Genomic DNA, 24,445 nt, shown 5'->3' on the forward strand with positions numbered 1-24,445 from the left:
CCTTGGATCTGTGTATGTCATTGATGTAGTTGGTTAATATATGTTTCTGTCCTCTGCACCCCACCCCCCCCCCTTCACCCCATCTGTCTTCAGTGTTTCCCAGTGCCTCTGCAGACACTCTCCAAGCGCATCGTCCAGTCCAGGCTGAACAGCACTCTTGTGGGCGTCTTCACCATCATCCTGGTGTTCCTCTCTGCCTTCGTCAACATGGTGAGTCACGGCGTCTCCTTCGGCTCTTTGGTGCACGCAAACAGACAGCTGACTAATCACCAACTTAAGGGACCCCTTAAAAAAAAACATTCTGTTCACAATATGTTTGTGTGGATCCTCACAGTAATCAACATATTGACAGTAAACTTGTGCTTGAGTCAAAGCAAGAACTGGTTCATTTAAATTCTGTGGGTGCGGTATGTGCCACAGAGAACAGATGTTGAACGGGCGGCATTCTTTTATGGCAGTGTTGTGATGATTTGGACCTAGGGGCCAATCACACAGGTTGAATCAAGTCTCATATCACTGAATGTGTTTGCATAATGTTCCCCTGACGCATTTGTGAGTAGATTTGTGCCGGGTTGAACCTTTTTGACTCTTCTCTCGTCTCGTCAGTTCACCTGCAGCCATGCCAACTTGCGGACGTGCCTGAGCAAGGAGTTCAACGTCAACCCCAGCAGCGTCAATGCCTGCCACGTGCGCCGCTCCGCCCTCAACTACTCCCTGGGCACACTGGAGGGCTTCTGCAGCAGCAGCAGCTCCACGCCAAACTGCAACTTCCCAGAGGTAGGCTGGGGTCGCCGGGGTCATCTGGGGTCATCTGGGGTCGGCTGGGGTAGTCTGGGGTCAGCTGGGGTAGGCTGGGGTGGTCTGGGGTCAGCTGGGGTGGTCTGGGGTCAGCTGGGGACGGCTGGGATCAGCTGGGGTCAGGGCAGCGATGAAGAGATCCATCATGGCGTTTCACCTTCTTGCTACTGCACCTGTCTTCCAGCCTTGTGGTCGCAGTGTCCAGTCTATACAGATAATATGCTTTAAGTGCTTGAAGTTTAAAAAGAACATTTGTAAGTTTTTCACACAACTGATACAAATAAACCCACTCCGTTCCTCCCTCCCTCTCTCTCACACTCCCCTCCCTCCCTTACTCTCTTCCTTTCTCTATCTCTCTCTATCTCTCTCTCTCTCTCTCTCTCTCTCTCTGCAGTACTTCTCGTCTTGTGTGCTGCTCAGTCTGCTGGCCTGCTCCGTGTTCCTGCAGGTGAGCAGCATAGGGAAGCTCTTCCTCATGCTCTTCATCGAGGTGCTCTACGTGCTCATCATGGAGGTGCCAGAGGTCACCCTGTTCGACAACGTGGACCTGCTGGTCATGGCCAACGCCATGTGAGTCATCCCTAACCCTCCACACCTTCACACACAACTGCTCTGAGATACAGGGTAGTTTAGCTTAAGTCACACTTACGTTACAGTAGTGGTATTTCATGAATGTTGCAAACACTAGAAGTATAAACTATGCTTATACAGCTTTAATATACAAATGCCATCTATCAACTTGACTATCAGCTGTCAAATTCTGTCAAAGACTGTCTGTCAGTCTATCTGTCAAACTGTCGAAATTGCAATGGTTAGCCTTTTGCAAGCTAGCTCAAACGTACCAACTACTTCAAAAAAAGATTGACCTTCAAGACTTTATGACTAAGTACTTTAATGAGTGGACTTGAGATAGTGGGCTTTGGCTTGAATAAGGATGTGCCCTTGGACTATGAATCTTGCTCATTCATGGTTTTAAGCGTATCTGTTTGAACTGTGCGTATGGAGATGACTAAGTGGCCTTAGCCATTGCTGACCTCATACTCTAATCACTGCAGACCCACTCAGTCCTCTGGCACCCTGAGCCTGAATGGAGGGATATGGATGGCCAGTTTGCTATGAGTCACATTCATTTATTTTAAAGGATGCGAGCAGTGGACTTTCAATTCAATTTCGGTTTTGAGGTTCAGCAGTGCATTAGCTCGCTGTAACGAATGTCCCGTCTGAATATGGATTTGGCCATTCGTGTTGTGTGTCTTTGTGATGAAGCACTCGCTATTGCTTCTCTTCTGGAGCCTCTCTGAAGCGTTACTTCCTCTTTGTTTTTTCTATCAACAGTGAATTCATCAATGGAACGAGGTAAGTCACAACCAGACAGTACCATACACTCTAAAGAAAAATTAATGTTGAGGAGGTCATGGTATTCTACTGTAATTTAATATGGGAGCTGAGTCTCATAGCTACCTCTCTCCCTATATTACTCCTCCGTCTTGGGATTGATTTGTTAGTAGTGCATACCTGGGTAATAGCAGCTTGTTGTTAAAACACAGTGTCATATTATGGCTTTTTGTGCCATATCTGGTATAGTTTAATTCCCTTGTCTATTGAGGTGTGTTTGGCTGGTGGTGTGTGGGAGGCTGTGGGTTTCTGAGTCTTGTGTGGTCTTTGATTGGCAGCTGCGCTTCAGACTCCAGGGTGCCTCTGAAGATCGTGACTCCGGTGGTCATCACAGTCTTCGTGCTGGCGCTCTACCTCCATGCTCAACAGGTGGAGTCCACGGCCAGGCTGGACTTCCTGTGGAAGCTGCAGGTGTGTGTGTGTGTGTGTGTGTGTGTGTGTGTGTGTGTGTGTGTGTGTGTGTGTGTGTGTGTGTGTGTGTGTGTGTGTTTGAAATGTGTAAGATCTCACCGTCGACTCATTCCTCTCAACTATTTTCAAATTGCCATCTGCATTACCTAGCTTTACGCCTGCTATTTGCGTCACGATGCAGTGATGTAAAGATTAGCTACATCAAAGGCCAGTGCTTTGTTATTGCCTTTGAAACGGCTTCTCTGCAAGCCTCCTCGGATGAGGTTTGTACTTATCAAACACCAGTCCTGGCATTCGTCTAATTGGATTGTGAGCTCCAGGCAAATCAAATCAGGAACCCAAAGTAAAAACCATATTACTGTTTATGGAATTAGCTGAAGCTATGGGGCTGACGGTAAAGGGGGAAGCCCCCAGTGCCCACACACACACACACACACACACACACACACACACACACACACACACACACACACACACACACACACACACACACACACACACACACACACACACCAGTGCCCTTGGAGAAAAAGGCTGTCTGCCAATCTCATCAGCCCTGCCCCTCAGAGGTACTCTCCAGCGCTTAATCCAATCAGTGCTCCTCAAAGACTTCTTCTGTATTTCAGGTCTAGAAATAGTGGAACGATATGTTGTTGCACTTGGAGGGCAAGCTTGATGAGGGGCTGGTTGTGAAACCCTGGTCGATAGCAGTATGTCTTCATTCAGCGCTTGAATTCATGAATATTGTAATGCGTGCTCTACAAATCAGTGGAATGTGATATTCATTTCAGCACAGGACAGAGACTTGGCCATTTGCAGTGAAGGCTTTTGATTATATAATGAGCCTCAGATATGGCTACAGAACATCCACAGAATGTAAAACTCTGGGCAGCATCCCACTTTTGTGTTCCCGGGTTGTATTAGAACAGAGGTGATGTCTGTAACATCTCTTTGCCTGGGTATGGTTGATTTGACCCTTCTCAGCCCCAGTCTATTTTATGGATGTCAGTCCACCTGTCTACCTCTCAGAGGGTTAGGGGGGCTTCCATTCCAATCCCCCATGCACGGTCATTAACCTGTGTGTGATGGACACGTGACTGCTCCCACCCTCACAGGCTACCGAGGAGAAGGAGGAGATGGAGGAGCTGCAGGCCTATAACCGGCGTCTCCTCCACAACATCCTGCCCAAGGACGTGGCGGCACATTTCCTGGCACGGGAGCGGCGCAACGACGAGCTGTACTACCAGTCATGCGAGTGCGTTGCTGTCATGTTCGCCTCCATCAGCAACTTCTCCGAGTTCTACGTGGAGCTCGAGGCCAACAACGAGGGCGTTGAGTGCCTGAGGCTGCTCAATGAGATCATCGCCGACTTCGACGAGGTACAGATATGCCTTCTTTCGAAAAAAAGCATCTTCTCTCCCTGTATTATCTATCTATACAAAGTATGTCTGACTGACCATCTGTTTGACCACCATCACTGACATTCAGGTAAAGGGTTATCAATCTGCTTTTCATAGATTTGATGTATGGTTCAGTGTTTTGAGGTTTTGATACTTAGTTACTGTGTAGATGAATAGCAATTTGTTTGCAGTTTATCTTCCTAAAATATCCTGCGCTTAATTAGCTGAAATTTAAAGTCCATGAAAACCAGGTCATCGTTACTTTGATCAGTAAGGATATTGCTGAGCAGCAATTACAGGCAAACACCTACACCCTCCAGAGACGCAACTGTGTTCTGTTCATAGTTAGGAGCAGCAAGCACAATTACTTTCTTACTCCTAACTGAAGTCTTTCCTCCCTCTTATGACTACTAGTTTCTGTCTTTCTTACTCCTAACTGAAGTCTTTCCTCCCCCTTATGACTACTAGTTTCTGTCTTTCTTATTCCTAACTGAAGTCTTTCCTCCCCCTTATGACTACTAGTTTCTGTCTTTCTTACTCCTAACTGAAGTCTTTCCTCCCCCTTATGACTACTACTTTCTGTCTTTCTTACTCCTAACTGAAGTCTTTCCTCCCCCTTATGACTACTAGTTTCTGTCTGTCACCTCTTTCGTGAATGTCAGAGATTAGCTCTTCTGTTTGCTGTACTGCATGCCTGAGGCTGTTCAGCTGTGACTATAGGCAGGCTGGACGGAGATGTCATGTCTTGGTTAATTTCTTCCCCCCCCCTCCCCTCTCTTCCTCTCAGATAATCAGTGAGGACCGTTTCCGTCAGCTGGAGAAAATCAAGACCATCGGCAGCACTTACATGGCCGCCTCCGGCCTCAACGACTCCACGTACGACAAGGTTGGACGCTCCCACATCCGAGCCCTGGCCGACTACGCCATGCGCCTGATGGAGCAGATGAAGCACATCAATGAGCACTCCTTCAACAACTTCAAGATGAAGATTGGTACGCTGGCACAGTTGCTCAGCATGAATGTCATTTAGTCATTTTGCCGATGCTTTTGTCCAAAGTGACGTAAAAGGGACAGAACATCCAAGCTACAAGCAATGACACCATAAACTGACATTTCTGGAACAATCAGTGTGTTGGTTGGCAGGTTTTCTGAATACTTTCAAGGGGTATAGAAAGTGCAGTGCTTTCGCTTTGTGAGCGTAGTTGTTCGACCTGCTGTCAGTTAGGGCTGAACGATTAATTGCATTTGCGATATAATCACGATATGATAAAACACGATTTTCTAACCGCAAGGTGCGCGATTAAAATGTGGTATAAAAAAAAAAGATGGTACATTTTGCACACAGTATTTCAAAAGTGCATGCCTTGTGTTTATACGTACAATAACTTTGTTTAAATTACTTAAATGCACAGTGGCAAAGCCACCGATTTGTTGTTCTTGTTTCTGTGATGAGCAGTTAAATGAAAATGTAAAATGTGGGAAAGAATATTTAACACTAAATGTATCTTATATTGTGTTGGTCATATTTAAATCTTTCATTACGTTTTGTTGGTGGATCGCAGTCACAGTATTGGGGGATAAAAATCGCAATTTTATTATTTTCCCAAATCGTTCAGCCCTAATGTCAGTTGAGGACCATCCTCTGGCTTATTTCACTTCTAGTCAAGAACATATTTGTCTTAACATGTATTAATTTAGCATATGAATGCTGTGTCAGACAGTATAGTACAGCATTACATTAGGATGTATGCTCCTTGGGTATCACTTCACTTATGAGTATGTGGGTCCCCTTCACAGGACTGAACATGGGCCCCGTGGTGGCGGGGGTCATTGGGGCACGGAAGCCTCAGTATGATATCTGGGGGAACACTGTGAACGTGGCCAGCCGAATGGACAGCACTGGTGTGCCGGAGAGGATCCAGGTGAGAACAAGAGTGGCTGTCTAAAATGACCAAACATGAATTTGAACTCTCCTCGTATTTGTATCAGGTGCTCAACTTATTATTGGTCCTATATAAGTGCATTGTACTTAACCCCAGTACATCTTCTCACAATGAAAAGGCCATCGTCTAACATAAAAAGTGCAAAGTGCTTATCTGTTAAGTATTACGTCCAGTACCTACGGACACTTGGTCTGTGGTCCATTTCCCTGGAAAGAAATTCTTCTCACCCATGTTTAGAACAGTACAAGACTAATAAATGGAGCTGAAAGTATTTAATCAAGCTGTCTGGTCTCAGTCAGTCTGTAACTATTCTCTGTCTCTTGTCCCTCAGGTGACCAGTGACCTGTACCAGGTCCTGAACTCCTACAACTACGTCCTTGAGTGCCGGGGGCCTGTGAAAGTCAAGGGCAAAGGGGAAATGACGACTTACTTTCTGAACGGAGGGCCCAGCAGCAGTTAACATCCTCACCCTTCTCCCCCTAAAGCAGCAACAGAAGCTGAGGACAGGTACACTGTGGAGAGGAGAGGAGAGGAGAGGAGAGGAGAGGAGAAAAGTGAGCAGGTGTTTCTGTGTGGCTAGACCAGCAGTTGACATACAGGACAACTAGACCTGTCCAAACACTCTGGCATAACACTCCTTCGGCTCCTTGTTATATTCTTATCAACCCCCCCCCACCCCACCCTCTCCTTATCTGCTGGGCCTGTCAGTTTGGTTGGTTGGAATGTTGAAGAGCCTTGCAGCCCCCCACCCTCACCTGTCCCCTTCTGAAAGGACTGGAGGAGCGCCACAGCACAGGGCCTTTCAGGGGCCGGCGTCACCAAAAGAGGCCAAAGAAACGCCAGCCAGGACCAGACTTGAAAGCAGGAGTCCAAATGTCTGTTTTTATTTCTCTGACCTGAGTGCAAGAGGCGCTCAAACTTAGAAGTGGTCTTTTCTCTCTTACCCCCCACCCCCTGAGGAGGTTATCCCCTGAGAGGCCGTGATCACCGTGACACGCCTGCCTCTAAGATCCAGGAGGCTCCAGAGCTCAAAAAGCTCTGCATGAGGACACTGAAATGTGTACATGGGTAAAACACTTGGCTGTTTTATGTGTTTATCTGTATCCTTGAGCCAGTGTGTGCTTCATAGGAACGCATTGTCTTTGAACACCATGGAGTGGTACAGATGTGGCAGTGTCAAAAAAAAAAAAAAAAAACACACAAAAAAGTAAACCTTGGGTGAACTAACATGGCTGCCAAGCCAGAACCGTGGCACTACCAACCCTTTACTGCAGAAGATCTCCAACTCTGCCCGGGAGGTAACCAGGCTTGCCTGATGCTTGGAATCGAAAGCTGACAGTGTTATCTGTCTGGGTACTTGAATGAACAGATTGAGACTGTGTGTGTTTGCGCGCAAGTGTTTGTGTGTGTGTGTGTGTGTGTGTGTGTGTGTGTGTGTGTGTGTGTGTGTGTATACATGTGTATTTACACAATGCCCCCCTCTCCCCAAACCTAAATGCTCACACACAGTCCCACCGATGTCCGTTTAAACTGAAGACACTTTCAAAGATAGAGAGAAAGTCCAAGTAAGGGTCTTTTTGTATTTATGACATTTTTGTATTTTAACTCAAAATACCAAACCTTCAAATATTTTAGATTCTATATTTTCTACATTGATAGAGAGTAAGAGAGAGAGAGAGCGAGAGAGAGCGAGAGAGAGCGAGAGTGAGTGAGAGAGAGAGAGAGAGAGAGAGAAAGAGAGAAAGAAAGAGAAAGAGATCTATGGACACCAATGTGTATTGAGATGTGTATACCTGATGGAAATGTTATTACAAATGTGCACATTTTATCACTCACTGCAAAACAAGAGAACCACATGGCTCTAGTGCTTTGGAATCGTATAGCTCAGAGAACCACATGGGAACCACTTTCAATCAGAGAACGCTTGTCAGAAACCCTTTCCACCACTCCCTTTATATTTATACCCCCAATTTCGATAGAGGCAGGACAGATGACTGAATATTGTAAGTTCATGAAGGTTGAATCAACAGTGTTAAACATGAAAAAGGCCTTTTGAGGTGGTCAGAAATCAACACAGTGACAAGATATGCTATGAAAAGGTCATGTAACGTTTGCGATGGCAGAAGACATAGGAGATGATGTCTTCCGGGTGCCCTAGAGCCATTTCCTTTGCACTGCACTTCTGTCAACCTGACCCCCCACCACCACCACCACCAGCCCAACTTAATCAGATGGTACGACCCAATGAATGTCCATATACTTTTTCTCCAATGAGGCCTTTGTGATTGAAGGTGTAGTGAGTGGGTGATTTTGCCACTGTATATCAATGCAAAGTGGACTAGTGGGAGACCCACAAGGACAGATGACCTGCTGTTTAGTTATTCTTACTGTACCGGTGTCCTGGAGACACTTCGGCGCCGGTGTTGTCACAATGAAAAATGCTATTTCAGGTTCCTACAACACCTTCCTTCCAATAGTCTGTTTTTTTCCCTCTTGCTTAACCAGCAAATGTAGAATGAGCCGTGTTCTATGAGTACAGTCTTGAATTAGATATTGCATTGCCTTTTTTGGACCAAGTCTCAGGCCAGCGTCATAACCTTTTAGAGTGGAAACCTACAAGGACATCAAGCGAAAAGCTTCCAGGAAACACTAAAGTTACTCAGAAATATAATCAGGAACACTTTCTGACGATTTATTTCCATACACTCACCGGTAACTTTTGATACAGCTGACCTAGAATTTAAAGTCTGTTTTGACTCAAGTTCTGTCTAGTCCCATTTTTCTGTGCTTTTAAATGCAATTCTTGTTTAGGGTAGAGGTACTTACGTTTACATTTTTTTTTTTCAGTGAGAAAAAAGAAAAAATATAATTTTTCACCCTGTCCCCTCAAAGAAGAATTAATGCGGAAGCCTCTTACACCATCTAGGTGGTTAGAGAGAGGGAGGATTAGGTGCAACTGAGTGCAAATCCCTGCAGTTAAAAATCTTGGGTTGTCTTTTGCCTATCTATCATGTTCAACACTATGCTGTTTTTTACATTCAAATAAACCACTACAATGTTCAACTTACTCAGGTCTCTCTCTGAAGTATCATTTTCCCTTGCATTCACCACATAAATAATAAATACATTTGCCCCCAGATTCATATAAAAACAACAGGTGTCTGGGTTAACCTATGGATGTAGCCATCCACATTTAGGTGTGCTGAAAGAATGTTACTCCTGTTACACAACAGTTACTGTGACTGCAGCCATCTCAACATTCACTTCATATTACTGCACTGCACCAGTCCAGTCCCCTGGTAAAACACCTTATGGAAGTCTCTGCATATGCTATGCACCAGCATTAGTTTATGTAAAACCTAATCACATGAAATGCTAAATGATATCTCGGAGCTCACACTATACGAGGCACAGCACCGGGGCCAAAATCACGGCTGCCATCATTGATACATTTACATGTAGTACCGCATCATTCCAGAAGGGGGCAGGAGAGCCCTATCTGTGGAAACTGAAGGATTAACGCCAATAGTAAAGTTGCACCTCTACAGAAAGCAAAGATGGCGAAAGCCCAGCAAGAGACACCAGCTGTGCTGAGCAGTCCTACCTCTGGGATGGCGTGCATGATCAGCCTCCAGGCACCAACGTCTTCCAGGTGAGGATATGCCACACATGCTTATGAATTGCACTGCATGTGTGGCCTTACACATTCATATGGTTTCAGTACAGTGGATCCAAGAGGACTATTTGTTAGCTATTTATAAGTCCTTTGGTGAGATTTCCACGTCCATCTCAGAAATAATCTATTCTCAGTGCAGACTGCAACTACTGCTATACTAACTTCTCTACCAATTTCAAAACTTAAGGCAATGATTTTTCTCATTTCGACCTCCTGCAGCGTTTGTCAATGCATGCCAAGACCAGAGTGTGTCTGGCAATCACTAAATGTACAGGGCCTATACTGCCAGGGCTTTCTAACAAGCCCCTCACTACATGAGAGAACTAAAGTTTGAGTTCTATCTTGTGAACTTGTGTCACCCCAACCTGCATCCACATTTTGAAGAACCCAAATGAAGTCTGACTTTTTGTGTGGGAGCAGTCAAGACAATACACAGAACTGAGGTATTTGGTTCTTTTTAAGGAAAACAGCATGCATAATAATCACCCTTGCAACAATCAACTGTCTCGACTGCAAATGTGCTTGGAAATTAACCAGACTTTCAAGAGCTGATCAAAGCGTTTCTCACAGTATAATTTAGGGGGAAAATACATTGCATGTCTGACCCATGTTGATTACCGCTGACTTTTCTGCTCCATAAGTTATTTTCTTGCGTGAGTCCGATGACCACATAAATGTGAACCTTTAAACTCCACTGCAGGGCAACTACCCAGCTAACTTAGATATGACATGAGCTGACTGATATGCAACACAATGTTTTGCTCTTTGCTCTGAAGTTACGCTCAGGCTAACATTTTGTCTCTGCACCTTTTTGTCTTAGCTCTAGTGAACACACAGAACAGCACACACCCCAAAATGCTTCTGTCGTTTATGTTTACAGGTCTTCTTGTACAGACAGAATATATTCATGTGAGATGCAATCCATCCAGTTGACCAAAAACATCAAACTGGATGGATGAACAAAAAGAAAAAAAAGAACAAAAAAAACATAAATAATACAAAGAGTTTGAGACGTAACAGTTTGTCAGCACACGGTTTGAACCATCACCTGCCGTGCCCAGAGCATCATAAAAAAGGCGCCCTGATCAGGGAAGGTACGGGCTGCCTGCCCCATAAAACAAGAGAGTTGCTGCTGCAAGGAAAAGCCAGATCCATCAGACAGCACCTGGGATGATATCAAAGAACCGGAGTAGAGAGATATCCATCAAGGGTGTGTTTGTATCTGTGTGTGTGTGTGTGTGTGTGCGTGTGCGTGTGTGTGATAGTGTGAAAGAGACAGTGAGAATGTGGAGATGATCCACTTGCAGAGCAGAGCATACCAGAGACAGCTGTATGACACATGGCGTGTATTAAAAATGAAAATGTCATGCCTGATGTTCACCGTGCTGCTAGAGGGTGCTGACTGATGGCCAAAGTTTGCATTTCCAACTCCATATCTCAGGGTCGTGTTTAGTCTGTTGGTGTGAGAGTGGAGGGATGATGAGAGCCATAGCAGCCATCTCCCAACACTCCCACTGATTAAATAGCATCATTTTATCGTTGGGTCTGTATGCACACAAAAAATAAAATTTTCCTCCAAATCTGATTTAAAAAAAAGAACTACGAACAGGTAAATTAAACACCAACATAAAACATAAATAGCTACCATGCGATTGCTTTGTTTTTCTTTGATTCGGAGTATCCCCTGCATTTAACGTGGCCATAATGTCTGTGAGGGAAACCCAAGCTCTTGACCAATTATGATATCAGCAAAGACTGACTTACAGATTCTGACTCACCAATCACCAATCAGTCTCTCTAATCTAACCACACTACCGTACTCTGGATGAGGCCCTCAGCTGCTGACACAGACAATTCACTGCACCTAAACAAACATCACAGCACGTCGTCTGTTGACCATGTTGGTGAAAAGCTGAAGCTGAACATGCTAAAGACCCTGGAGCCAGCTGATTGTAATTTTACCACAGGAACTTTGCCCTACAGTCCTGGCTTGCGTAGGTAGCTTAGCACAGACATGGCTTTAGCTTTAGCCTCCAGGGCTTCTGTGGATTCTCCGTCCAGTACACCCGGGGGGAAGAGTCTCGCTCTGCCTTCCCTTCTTGTCTTAAGACAGTCCAGTTGAACAGAGGCGGTCCTGGCCAGTGTGTGAGTGTGAGGGTGTGTGTGTGTTGGGGTGGAGGATGTCTGGTCAGACATTGTAGTCAGGAGCCTTGCCTTGGGGCAGGCGCAGGCGGATCTGCAGCGTGATGAAGGCGCCCACAGTCACATGAAAGAGGATCTGCCACACGTTGCGCAGTTCATATAGGTACATGTTACACAGGCAGATGAGTGCGAGGGCCAGGAAGGACTTGATGTTCCTCCACACGGAGAAGTAAAAGAACAGGTAACCCTGCAGAGGGAGGGAGCAGAGCAGAGGGGAACAGATGATAAACCAGAGAATATCAAACCATCACAGGAGACCAGACTTGTACAACTATGTACTGTATAACACAAACACACATATACAGACAAGTACACACACACACGATGTTTAACTTTACAAACAGAACGTCTGAGTGTGGAGACGCTTCAGTGGCTTCACACTAGCTGATGCGCCACAAACACGAAGCCATTCCATCTAGCCTCTTCCACTGAGGCCAATCTGTCGCTGTAATGACCCAATCTGGCTGACAGAGGCGTATCTTTAGACTCAGCACAATTTACCAACAGACTGTGGTCTAACGACCAGTGTGCTATAAATACTAATCTTTTAAATGGCATACTGATTTTAATACCTATCAGCAAAATAGACAGAAACTATGCGATGAGGGGTGCCATTGTGCAGTCTGAAGAGAAGCCAAAACAGAACGTCTAATGGAGGGTCATTGGATTTGTTTATCATTATGCAAACAGTCCCTTAATATCCGTTTAATAATCAGCTAAAAAGGCACTTATGTTGTGATTTTGGACGGTACGTGAGCACAATATGTAAATGTGCCAATGTTGGGAAATGTGTTTTTTAGTGACATCCTGGAGGTAACAATAATAAACCTGTACAGCACTGACGGTAAAGACAGAAACAGACATGTGCGAAAGAGAGAGTGAAGGATTGAGAGAGAGAGAGAGAGTGAGAGAGTGAAACTAATAAGGCAGGGAAGAGGAAGAGGAGGACAGGGAAAACCACAGCAGGAGAGAGCAGGGGAGATACAGGAAAAAGAAGGGTTGTATGAGATGGCACCTTGCCAGGCCAACAGTAAGTCAGTCAGCCAGTGACAGACAGCACACCCCCACTCCCACCCCACAACCCCCGAGCCCCAACCCCAACCCCACCGCAACCATCTCTCACCTGATACAGACAGGCTGCCGTCCCCAGGAAGAAGGCAATCACGTAATTAAAGTCCTCATCCTCGTTCTGCATGCAGGGGCGGAATACAGAGTGGGGGGGGGGGGGAGGGAAGAGAGAGAGAGAGAGAGAGACCTCTACGTCAGAAACACGCACATTAGGAATTAGAGCAAGAGAAGAGAGCAATGCTAAAGCACAGAGATAAATGAGGCTACTGTAGGTAGCCCAGGGCTATAGGAGTGCATGATTACTATTAGCACCTAAGTGCTGCAATGCGGAACAACTCCATATGTATAAAGCAGGAGTTAGGAGAGCGCTGGATCTTTTCGCTAGAGTTTATACAAATGAAAGTCTAAAGCAATTCATCAGAGGTGTTTGTCAGGATATAGGTTGTGTCCCCAATATGCAGCAACTTTTTTTTTGCAGCAACAAAATTTACTGTGGCGTGTGTGTGGCTGGGTAAACATTGGATTCGAACCCATGGTGTAACCAGCACCACACTACCTTCAACTGAGGCACAATCCTATCCAATTCATCTACCGTTATTGTCATTGGACTCCAGATAGACACAGACATAGACAGAGCCCCCGCTTTATGAGCTGAACAGACCTGTAGTATGCTCTCTATGGCGTGGACCCCCCGCAGCAGGTTGAGGCTGGCACACAACAGACTCAACACGCACGACACCACGCCCGCCAGCGTCACTGGCTCCAGCATCTGGTGCGGAGCTGAAGGGAGAGACAAGACAGAAAGGGGGAGAGAAAGAGAGAGAGACATTTTAAGTGCTATCACAGGCATGTTTGAACATTACCAAAAGAGACTGCTGAGTTTCTTTAAGGTTTCTTATGCTTAAGTAAATTGTGAAAGTGAGAAATGATGACAATTCAGATGAAATGAGCTGAATATAGGGTTTAGCCTCTAGCTGTGAACTCCTGTGCAAATTAAACTTGATAAAATCAATAAATGTGACTGTAATGTAAGCATTATGCAACAGATCAACCAAGCACTGGATTTCTTAAAGCAACCTAAACCACATTGTGGCTGATGTGAGTTTAAAAAATCTGAACTGTAATGTCTTATTTGTGACTATGTTACCGTCCTTTTACCCTTGATCATGACAAGCTCAACCGCTACCTACCAACAGCTTCTTCATTACATCCTCTTTTCATTTCCTTGACCTTTCCTCATGTGTTTGAAGATGAATATAATTAAATCCAGTAGTAGTTCACAAGTAGGTGCGAGCTAAGGGTAGTCGTGTTCAATGTTTACCTCTAAAATAAGGTATTCTGTCTGGTCCAGGCTCACAACATCTTTCTGTAGCCCCCCCCCCCCCCCCCCCCCCCCCAAACATTAAAGCTAGTCCAGGCTTCTTTCATCCTTCTCCAGGGATTACTTCAAACCTTCAATGTAAGGCACCTAATAAGGATCTCAGGTGTAACGCCTTTGATTCTCTCTGTGTATGTATTGGTACAGGGGGGTGGGGGTGAGGGTGAGGGTGGGGGTGGATGTGGGTCATGCAAACTCCAGCTGCCCAGCAGCACACCAGCCCAGCGGCTAGGGCTGCATCCCCACGCTCTCTCTCCCCACCCCGCTCAGAGACGCGGCTCACACAGCCATCTGCAAAAACACCTTTGGAGTCGAGACATCAGAGGAGCCTTCCAGGAATGTGCCGTACATTCATAAACACGTTCGCTCACCAAACACTCACATTCTCACACACATTCACACACATGAATGAGCACACGCACACATGCATGCTCACACCTACACGTACGTCCACACACACACCTCTTTGAACACACAAGCCTACTTCACACGCGCACGCACACACCTGCTCACACATGCAAACACGCACACACACAGACACACACGCACACATACACACACACACACCAAGGCAGAAATAGTGTTTGATGAGGGTGTTATCACCGGCAGCTGGGAGGGAGGGTATGGTGTGTGTGCCTGTGCTGACGTGATGAGATGCAGAAGAGCTGGAGAGTTCTGCTTCGCCTCTTTGGCTGTTTCACCAGCTTCAAATGTCTTGTTTCTGCTGCCGGCGCGTACGCCCTTGGATAGGTGGAGACAAGCACCTATGCCGTTGTAACTTGGAGCAGTTAGTACTTAGTCATTGTTTGATCCTGTGGCTGAACTGGTGTAACCGGGTAAACAACAGCAAGGTCATATGAGTTCGATTTCAGCGAGCACCAAGAGAGGGCGATGAGAATGTGGATAAAAGTGTCTGCTAAATGAATGTAAAATTGGTCAGTGCATATGAGCTTCTGCTTGGAAGTGGTGTTTTTAAAAGAGTTTGATGTCTGACCAGTACCTAAGCCCCGATATTTGTGTAAAAGAATCTGGTGTGTGATCAGTACCTATGCCCTTGTACTTGGAAGGGGTGTGTTGGGAGAAGCCGTTGACTGATCTCAGGTCCTCTGCGGAGAGCTGGTAGGGGGGCCGCAGTTTAATCTCCGTCTGCATGTCGGCCAGGTTGATCTTGGTGGAGAGCGAGCGCGGACTGTTGTAGCGCTGTTTGGTCTTCTGGATGAAGTTGTCTGTCAGGGAAACGACACGATGACCGCAGACAAATTCAACTTTTCATTCCTAACCACAAATAGCGACAGTGCTTACTTACGCAGCATTTCCCAAATTAAAGGTATAGCTTTTGCAACAAAAACAAACATATAGTTCAGGTTACACCAATTACTCCTCAGACATGAAAACATTAGAGGCTGATGCAAATCCACAGCAACGTTTTCAAATGGAATCAGGTTTACTGACTGTTCCAAAATACAGAGACTCTTTGCAATGTAGTGCCAACATACTGTAGTGGGAAATTAATCTATATTAAAGATATTATACGATGTACTGCACTGTCATTAACACCCAACTCATTCCACTTATAAAACTGGATTAGCATTGGTCTTGGAGGGAACTCCAAACTGTATAGATGTATTAATGTCTACAATCTAGCTGTGACGTGCTTCATAATAGACCGTCGATGTGGGCCTTGCTGTTACAGCCCACTATTGGCTATCTTTCGGTTTGTCGTTTGATGAAAATGCACATTGGGATTCATGTTGTTCTGCTTACCGAACTCGATGAAAGAGTAAGGCCGCACGGCGCTGTTGATGCGCTTGGTGTCGTAGGTGACGATGAACTCTCTCTGCAGTTCATCCAGGAAGCAGAAGGCTAGAACGTTGGGGTAGCTCTCCGTACACACCATCAGGTAGCCCACACCCAGCGAACTGATGAAACTGAACACAACAAGGCACAGGGGAGGGCAATGAGTCGAGAAGGTGGAAGCCAACCACACAAGCGCGCACATACATACACACACACACACAAATACCCCAAAACACACACACACACACACACAATCAAGAACAACTTAACCCAGTGCACAGAAACATCAGAGCCGGATTACGATTAAAGACGATGAGCCTGACGGATGTGCAACAGATGAAAGAGACACACTCACTGAACAACAATACATTCCTGTCCCACATCAAAGAGAGCTCGAAACACACACACACACAAAATTATACACACACTAAGACCAGTTCCCCTGATACTCCAGTTCATTTCGAAGTAAATTCACACAGCCACTCATAACACACAGCTGAGAGGTGTAAAAGAGGCAGCGAGTTGTATTAGGTCATCAGGGCCTCCGATCCCACTTCTCCTTGGTGCGCCACTTCTAACAGGAAGTGCCCCAGCAGAGCGCTGATGTAACGTCTCTGACTGGAACACTCAGAGCTCCCGTGTTGCCTTGTTTCTAACGGGCCCGGAGAGACTGTAGTAATGTCCTGGCAGGGCCAGTGGACGGGCTGGACTCCAGCCACAAACGTGGAAACGACATCTGCTGTTACCGCGGGACCCGGTGTGAGGGTGGGAAAGGCAAGGAGCAGCAGGCACGAGGGGGGAAAACAACCTGTGAGCACATCACGGTGCATTAGCAAAAAAAAAAAACACACACACACACACACACAAAAAAATGTCTTTTGCTAATTTCACTTCCATGTCCAAATGAAATTAACTGCTAGGGCTATTGGCAAACCCACTCTAAACTTCCTCTACAGCAATGCACCCCAAGAACTAGTGAGCTTGTTCTACCCCTTCTTATCTTTCTCCTTTAAATGGACGGGGGAGGTTGACGGCTGCGGAGGAAGTGAGGCCAGTGTTGTCACAATCTGTGCGTCAGCGCAAATGCCTCCACTGAGAGATGAAACAAACCCATGACTCACACACTCAAGCAGCAGGAGAGAGAGGGAAAGGGAGAAGGAGAGAGAGAGAGTGAGGGCGGAATAGAGAATGAGAGAAAGGTTGAAAGAAAAAGTTCTTACCAGGGACTGAGGACAGAGAGCGAGACTAAGACAGAGAAGAGGAGGAGAAAGACAAACAGAGTCGAAGAAAGACTGAGAACGAGAAGCTCGCTCCTACCAGTGAGTACAAACCAAGGGAGAGAGAGACTGAGAGAGAGATCGCAATCTTTAACCCCAGAGAGAAGACAGGGTTGTAGAAGGAAAGAGAGGGAGATGGAGAGGCAGAGAGTCTGTCTATTCCCTTCTGCTTGCGTTAGGAAGTTTTCCTGGGTGATGGATGACGGCTGTCTGGACTGCCAAAGTGGCAAAATGGCCACCCTGCCCTCAAAAGAAGCCATACGTCTGCATTAGGCCTCGCTGAGGCAGCCTCACATCCACACATTACATTAGTCCCTGTTTGATAACCGCAACTCCCCTCCTCCTGCCTCCCTGCCTTTTCATGGGCCCACGTTCGTCTTCATTAATCCACCGGGACATCAAATGAGTCTTTAGGGCGCGGGTGTCAAGAAGTCCAATTGTGAGAGGGGTGGGGGCCATGGCGGGGATTCGTTCCCCTCGGCTGACGCCACTTTGATCAGGACGTTAGCGGCATCCTGCCGATCCACATAAACACACTCAGTCATTCACCAGGGGCAACTTTCAGTAACGGGACAGCCAGCGTGAGTGAGTGAGGAAGCACGTTGTGAAGCTGTGCAAAGTGTGCAGTTATGAGTTGTTCTGCCATCATGTTGTGTGAACTATTTATTGCGGATAACCAGTTCATCCTACTAACACTCACTTCCGTAAGCACAAACACTCACTCACGCACACATACACACTCTTAACAAGAAAAACAACAAAATATCCTGGCTCATCTCCATCTAGGAGGTACTCAGCTCATTTCACTGACAGCATCAACCGCACTTTTATTAAAAAAACAAAAAAAACTTTAATCAGACAGCATTTGATCAAGGCTTCAAAGGTTCCTTCAAAAGGAAAGTCATGTCAAGAAGACGCACACAAAACCACACACAGGCCTGTGCCACAAACTTTAATCTGAAGCCCCAAGATGTCTGGTGTCTGAAAATGAACATCAAAGACAGGAGCTGATCTCATGCAAGAGCACTTTCAGCAACACTTGGAAAGCAGACTGAAAGCGCTGACAGCACATGAGGATTGTGAGGATTGTGGCTAATATATGCAACAATACTGAATACTGAAAAGAGTTACAAAAACCAGTTCTTGATAAACAACTGAATGTAAAACAACGTAGGATTTTTTTATATAATAACAATCTATTGTGCTACCAAATTTCTTTCTATTTTGACTGACTGACTGAATATAAAAGGCAAAAATGGAGAGAAAATAAAAGCAGAGGAAAAATCAACTCCTAGTGACAGTTTAGTCTGTTAATTTTGACAATGATATTTTCCTTTAAAAGACAGGTATGAGGTATAATACTGAGCCATTACTGAGAGAATACTGCCTGCGTTAATAACAGCATCAATGTTTAACCCGCCAAATAATTTGCCCGCCTAAATTCTGGCACACGACCCTCAACAATAACATTTTGATTGATCTTTTACAAGACACTTACTTGACATTGTACTGGCCAGTCTTGAAAGTGCAGCGGTCAGGGAACTGGCTGAGTTTTTTGGACAGGCCCTTTAGATGTTTCTTGGTCTCCTGAAGCCCTTTGTCCTGCTCATAGTCTGTGGAGGCGGAGAGGGGCAGCCCATCCCTCACACGCACCACTGACGCAAACAGAACCATTGACATGTCGCAGTACACCTGAAGGTGCTGAACTGTAGAGAAAGAGAAAAAGGTTTGGGGACTCACATGTAATTTGCCTATGTTTTTGTGGTGACTGCAGTCTTAAACAAAACGTGCTGACACTGCTTTTTAAGAAAAATACTATTTTCCTCAAGAAGAAGATAATATGGGTATTAGGTGCGACATCCCACTGAATGATGCGATTTCAGTTGTTCATGTAAATATCAACAAGGAGACGATGAGGAGGCATTCACTAGAATCAGTACCCTGGATAGCACCAAAGACATTAGCGCACGCCACATCTCACGACACTTGCCAAGTACGACATTCACCACCTCAACTTACGGTAGTGCTACCTAACTTAGCTGAGATAGCATGTCAATAGCCTAATTAACGTTCAAAATACGATATATTCATATACTGAAACGGGGTGCATGTATTATTATCAGAATAACCCACGTGTAAAACAACTACTAATTCAAAATGGCAACATAACTTTGAAACAAGCAGGTTCCGATCATAAACATATGGAGACCTTGTGGCTTTAAAATCAGCTAATGTTAGCCAGCTGGCAAGGTAAAACAGAGAGCTTCTGCTGATGTTTTGGACATAAGCATGTTAGCTAAGCTATAGCCAATCCAGATCCCACTGGTGGTCTGTTACATGAAGTAGCCAGGTGGTTGCCCTTGTATTGACAATGTACAGTTATTTAATATTCAGATCCCTTCTAAATGAGAGGTTACCGGTTAGTACCAGATAACCTCGTCATCCCTAATGAGCGAGCTAGTTAGCTGACTTAAACCTAATATTAGCTAGCCACATCCTGCATGTCCATATCCACATGAAGTTTCGTAGAAAATATATCCTAATATTATCTATGTTGCATGCATGAAATCCTCACAGCCACACCCCAAGCACTGCATAAAGTGAATTAACGTTTCTATCGGTTGTCTCTTTTCGATCAGTTGCAACACCTCCCTCATCTATGTCCGCAGTAGCAGGGACAGTAACGGTACTGTCATTGCATCCAGATAGCTAGCTTAGTAAGATGGTTAGCTAAAGCTATGTCCTGGCACCATAACAGGGCAGGCCATTTCCACTCCAAAAGTAAAGTTATAAAAGTGAATAATGCTAACCTGAACGTAGGCATAGGCTACTCGTGTGTATTTGTGGAATGTCGTTTATCTCCAGAAACTGAGATTTGCATGATTGCCTTTTGTCAACAGCTCTCACGTCTGAAACCCTCACAGGAGGAGAGTGTGCAGGGCTACTGTTTACGTGGCCACGAGCAAAGCATTGTGGGTAACATCAAAAGTACGCAGGAGAAGCCGTGCTAACGGGGATTGGCCTGAACTTCAGAGGAAGGTGTGGTGTGAAATTAAGAGAAGATTTTGAAATGAAAACAAAATCTTGATGGAAATTATTGTAGTGTTATCGTTGTAGTGCCTATGTTAAAATTGTTGCTGCTGCAAAATTTCGATAATTGTAGCAGATTTATCTATATTTTTCGAATAAATGTTTTCATTAGAAGTTCCATTCTTTTCAATGCTCTGTTATCCAGAGTTTAAGATAGCCTATTATTTTTTTGGCCACAACTGGGAGATTACATAAGATAGTTGCATGCACAAGATAATTGGACATACTGTATGTTGACAGAGCCAGATCTAATCAGATCCAACTTGTGCATTGCAGCGATGTAGGCCTATACCTTAGTGTACTGGGGAGAGACAATCATTTGATTTGTGGATAAACCCATTAGAATGCCACCTGATAGGTTGAGCCCTGTTTGACAGCGTGTGACAGCGTTGGTAGTTAACAGTCTACTCTATACAATAACAAACACACACACAGACACCTATGTAATTTCAATAATTTTAATACAGCATAGTCCTTTTTCTGATGCACAGTAATGCACTTGGACTCCTTCCCGTGTGTTTTAATAGTCCCTTATAATGTCTATGGTATGATCCACTGCCTTGCCCCCAGCCTAATGTGGGCTAGAGAGAAAGTGGTGAGACAGATCGTTCTATCGTTGGTGGATGACGACCTTCTGTAGGCCGAAGAACTTTGGAAAGGTTAACTTTATTAGTTCAAATGACGGATATGTCAGACATTTCTTTACTTCTACCATTTAATTGAACTAAATATGTTTATATTCTTATGCAGACTACATCTTGTCCTCATTAATTTACTGTTCGCTTAGTTACAGTAACAGTTACCATTTAGCTAAATTGTGTTTGCAGCTGTTTGAATGTGTAATCATTGAATTTGAGGAAGCCGATTTTTGTTCTCAATTCGACAATGCGCATCCTCCTAGGACCTAGGACCATCTATTGCAGAGAATCCCTCTGTAGTGTGAAGGAATACCAATGTAATTTCAGATTGTAAGCATGATCAAAATATTGTAGGCCTGTTGAAACGTAGTGGGCATTGTATTTGATATTCGTCATGGCCCAAGGCTTTCTCTGGCTTTCTGCTTGCCTCAGTAGGAATTTTTTGTAACCTATAGTTACAGTTAATAAGCCTACTGTGTGACAAAAGATGAGAGCAGGTGCATATGTATTATGTGACATCAGTACTTTTGATTTCCCTTCAGGAATTGGTCTTAAACGACACTCATGTTATTGCCCCCCACCACCCTCCTCTAAAAGAGATAATAGATTTCTGTCCATGATGGATCAAATGTTAGACATACAAGAGCACTGCGCTGGGAAAGATTTCCTGTCTTTTTCATTGTAGGTATTTGTTCTTGTCGACAAACTTGCAATGAAAAATAAAATGATTGCAACTAATACTGGTACAATAGTGATAAACGCTTTTGTGGACCGTAGAATGTGCCTTTAAATGGGGAATTCATGGTCAGATGGATGGACAGAGAGGGAGAAAGAAAGAGAGACAAAGGTAGGAGTAGAGGAGACTAGGCCTACATGGAGGAGGCAGGCACAAGATTATTTGAGATAAATTCCAATACTGAATGGTAGTTTTTTTTTTAAGAAAAATAAAAAAATGATTGAGTGCAAAAGTGCATGTAAGAGTGTACGGAATACAAATGTTTAAAACATAACATTCATTCCATGGTGTTTCAGAGCTTCAGGTATATATATTGTTTTTTTTCATGAGATTTCCAACACTATTCTCACCGTACCTCAATGTAATTCATAGCCTATTAATATTTCTTCCTATTACTGTGAACCTTCCCATCCACTTAAAAATGTAATGTTTTATTTATCAATATACCTTGTTGCACAAACAATACATTGGTTAATCCTTGAATATCACCCATATGCATATTCTTTGCAGGAGGTTCTGTAAACAACCCCTGCAGCAATACAGCACCAGTGGTGAATGATTAATGATGATGTCGGTCCTGCAATTCTAGTGGTATATTACAAGAACATGTATTCCATCTGCATAGACAGAGAATGTGTTTAATCTGAAACCAGAAAGAGAGGATCGTCGTTATTTGTGATCATAATCTTATATCAAAAAATGAGATCGTGTACCTGTACCCTGGACCCCATTCCCACTGCTCTGCTCAAGTCACACATTCCCACTCTTAGTCCTTTCATCACCAAAGTCGTTAACCTTTCCCTTCAGTCTGGCTTTGTCCCACCTGCTCTCAAGGTTGCTGTCATCCGTCCCCTTCTTAAGAAGACCAGCCTGGACCCGGAGGATCTAGCCAACTACAGGCCTATCTCAGACCTTGCCTTCCTGTCCAAGGTGTTAGAGAAGGTAGTTGCTTCTCAACTTCAGGACCTCCTCAAACACAACAACTTCAGCCCACAGCACTGAAACAGCTTTGCTCAGGGTGACAAATGACCTGCTGATGACAGCCAATGCAGGATCACCCTCACTCCTCATCCTCCTGGACCTGACTGCTGCATTTGACACAGTGGACCACACTATCCTGCTAGAGTGTCTCCACACCACCATTGGACTATCAGATTCTGCACTCAAGTGGTTTCAGTCCTACCTTTCTGGCAGAACTGAATACGTCTCACTGGGAAGTTGCAAGTCCAGACAGCTCCCTGTCTCCTGTGGTGTTCCGCAAGGGTCGGTCCTCGGCCCCATCCTTTTCATTATGTACATGCTCCCCCTCGGACGCGTCATCAGCAGACACGGGATGTCTTTCCACTGTTATGCTGATGACACACAGCTCTATATCAAAACTGCCCCAAGCCCCACTGCAGCCATGTCATCTCTCAACGCCTGTCTTGGGGAGATAAAGGCATGGATGAGCAACAACTTTCTCCAGCTTAATAGTAGCAAAACTGAAGCCCTTCTTGTTGGGGTTCAGTCATCCTCCTTGACTCATCTCACCTTCGACAGCCAGGTCATCCCCCTCTCCTCCACAGTCACTAATCTCGGAGTTAGGTTTGACTCTCACCTGAACTTTAATGATCATATAAAACACCTGTGCAAAACCTCTTTTTATCATCTAAGAAACATCTCCAAACTCCGCCCCACTTTAACCCTATCAGATGCAGAGAAGCTTGTCCACGCCTTTATCTCCTCAAGACTGGACTATTGTAATTCACTTTTCTATGGGATCACTGGCAAGAACATCCAGAAGCTGCAATACATCCAAAACAGCGCTGCCAGGATTCTGATGAAGGTCCGGAAATATGAGCACATAACACCAATATTACACTCACTACACTATGGAGGACCAAACCTGCCATATTTACAAATGAATGAATAAATAAATAAATGTCCACATCCATGCATTTAGACAGAAATAAATGGATAAATGTTTTAATTAATGCACAATTGTTAATCAAACATTTATGTATGTATTTATTCATTCATATATTTATTCACTTATTCATTCATTCATTCATTCATTCATTCATTCATTCATTAATTTATTTATTTATTTATTTATTTATTCATTCATTCATTCATTCATTCATTCATTCATTTATTCATTTATTCATTTATTCATTCATTCATTTATTCATTTATTTATTCATTCATTCTTCGTTCCCAATATGATAATGAGAGGAGGCCAGTAGGCGTGGAAACTGACGTGGAAACTGACGTTCAGACATTTTGCAATCAATCCAGAGCCTTCATGATACTGATGTAATGATATGGCTTCGTATGAGATCGACTGGTATCTCCCTTATGTTCCACCCTCTTGCGCGAGCTCTGACTAGAGAGAACTGTCTTAAGTCGACTGCCCTCCCAGTGTTGCCAGATGCGCAATAATGATCCTCCAAAAACGATCATTTTGAGCATTTGGCACGATACTGAGCATTTTGCCAGCCCCACTAGGTGCACTGTTTACAATAACGGTGATTTCCTTCGCAGGAATGGTACCCCATTTTCAAAACCATAGAAGGCTGAGTTAACAAATATTGCCTAGGAAAAGTGATAGCCCGATTAGTGTCTCCGCTGCGCAAATTAAAAGCTGTGTGTGTTTT

The 24,445-nt window shown here is 44.6% G+C and overlaps 2 protein-coding genes across 3 annotated transcripts in view; one reads left to right on the top strand and one right to left on the bottom strand.

Moving 5' to 3' along the window:
* The window catches only part of adcy5 (adenylate cyclase 5), a gene marked incomplete at both ends in the record, with an annotated part of 70,003 nt that extends 63,596 nt beyond the window's left edge, over positions 1-6,407 (top strand). Inside the window, 9 exons of one of the 2 annotated variants that reach the window (XM_080839415.1) lie at positions 94-210; positions 607-777; positions 1,193-1,368; positions 2,134-2,154; positions 2,472-2,604; positions 3,720-3,983; positions 4,792-4,996; positions 5,802-5,926; positions 6,279-6,407. In XM_080839415.1, coding sequence (XP_080695541.1) covers positions 94-210; positions 607-777; positions 1,193-1,368; positions 2,134-2,154; positions 2,472-2,604; positions 3,720-3,983; positions 4,792-4,996; positions 5,802-5,926; positions 6,279-6,407 — 1,341 coding nt within the window. The remainder of the gene's footprint in view (positions 1-93; positions 211-606; positions 778-1,192; positions 1,369-2,133; positions 2,155-2,471; positions 2,605-3,719; positions 3,984-4,791; positions 4,997-5,801; positions 5,927-6,278) is intronic. The other variant, XM_080839416.1, reaches the window with a different exon arrangement.
* A 4,099-nt stretch (positions 6,408-10,506) lies between these two features.
* Positions 10,507-20,276, bottom strand: sec22a (SEC22 homolog A, vesicle trafficking protein). The gene is made up of 7 exons (XM_080838405.1): positions 20,156-20,276; positions 18,844-19,051; positions 16,036-16,199; positions 15,318-15,497; positions 13,555-13,673; positions 12,949-13,014; positions 10,507-12,012 (listed from the first exon to the last, which is right to left on the bottom strand). The coding sequence occupies exons 2-7, from the start codon at positions 19,023-19,025 to the stop codon at positions 11,812-11,814; spliced, it is 912 nt and encodes a 303-aa protein (XP_080694531.1). The 5' UTR covers positions 19,026-19,051; positions 20,156-20,276; the 3' UTR covers positions 10,507-11,811.
* Positions 20,277-24,445: the final 4,169 nt, after the last annotated feature.

The sequence above is a fragment of the Sprattus sprattus genome (assembly GCF_963457725.1).
Source record: "Sprattus sprattus genome assembly, chromosome: 5".
NCBI lineage: Eukaryota > Metazoa > Chordata > Actinopteri > Clupeiformes > Clupeidae > Sprattus > Sprattus sprattus.

Coding starts and splice junctions, on each gene's coding strand:
- sec22a (XM_080838405.1), bottom strand. CDS start 19,025: ATGTCAATGGTTCTGTTTGCGTCAGTGGTGCGTGTGAGGGATGGGCTG. Junction 16,200..18,843: donor ACTGGCCAGTACAATGTCAA/GTAAGTGTCTTG, acceptor TGTTGTGTTCAG/TTTCATCAGTTCGCTGGGTG. Junction 13,015..13,554: donor CCATAGAGAGCATACTACAG/GTCTGTTCAGCT, acceptor CCCTGCATGCAG/AACGAGGATGAGGACTTTAA.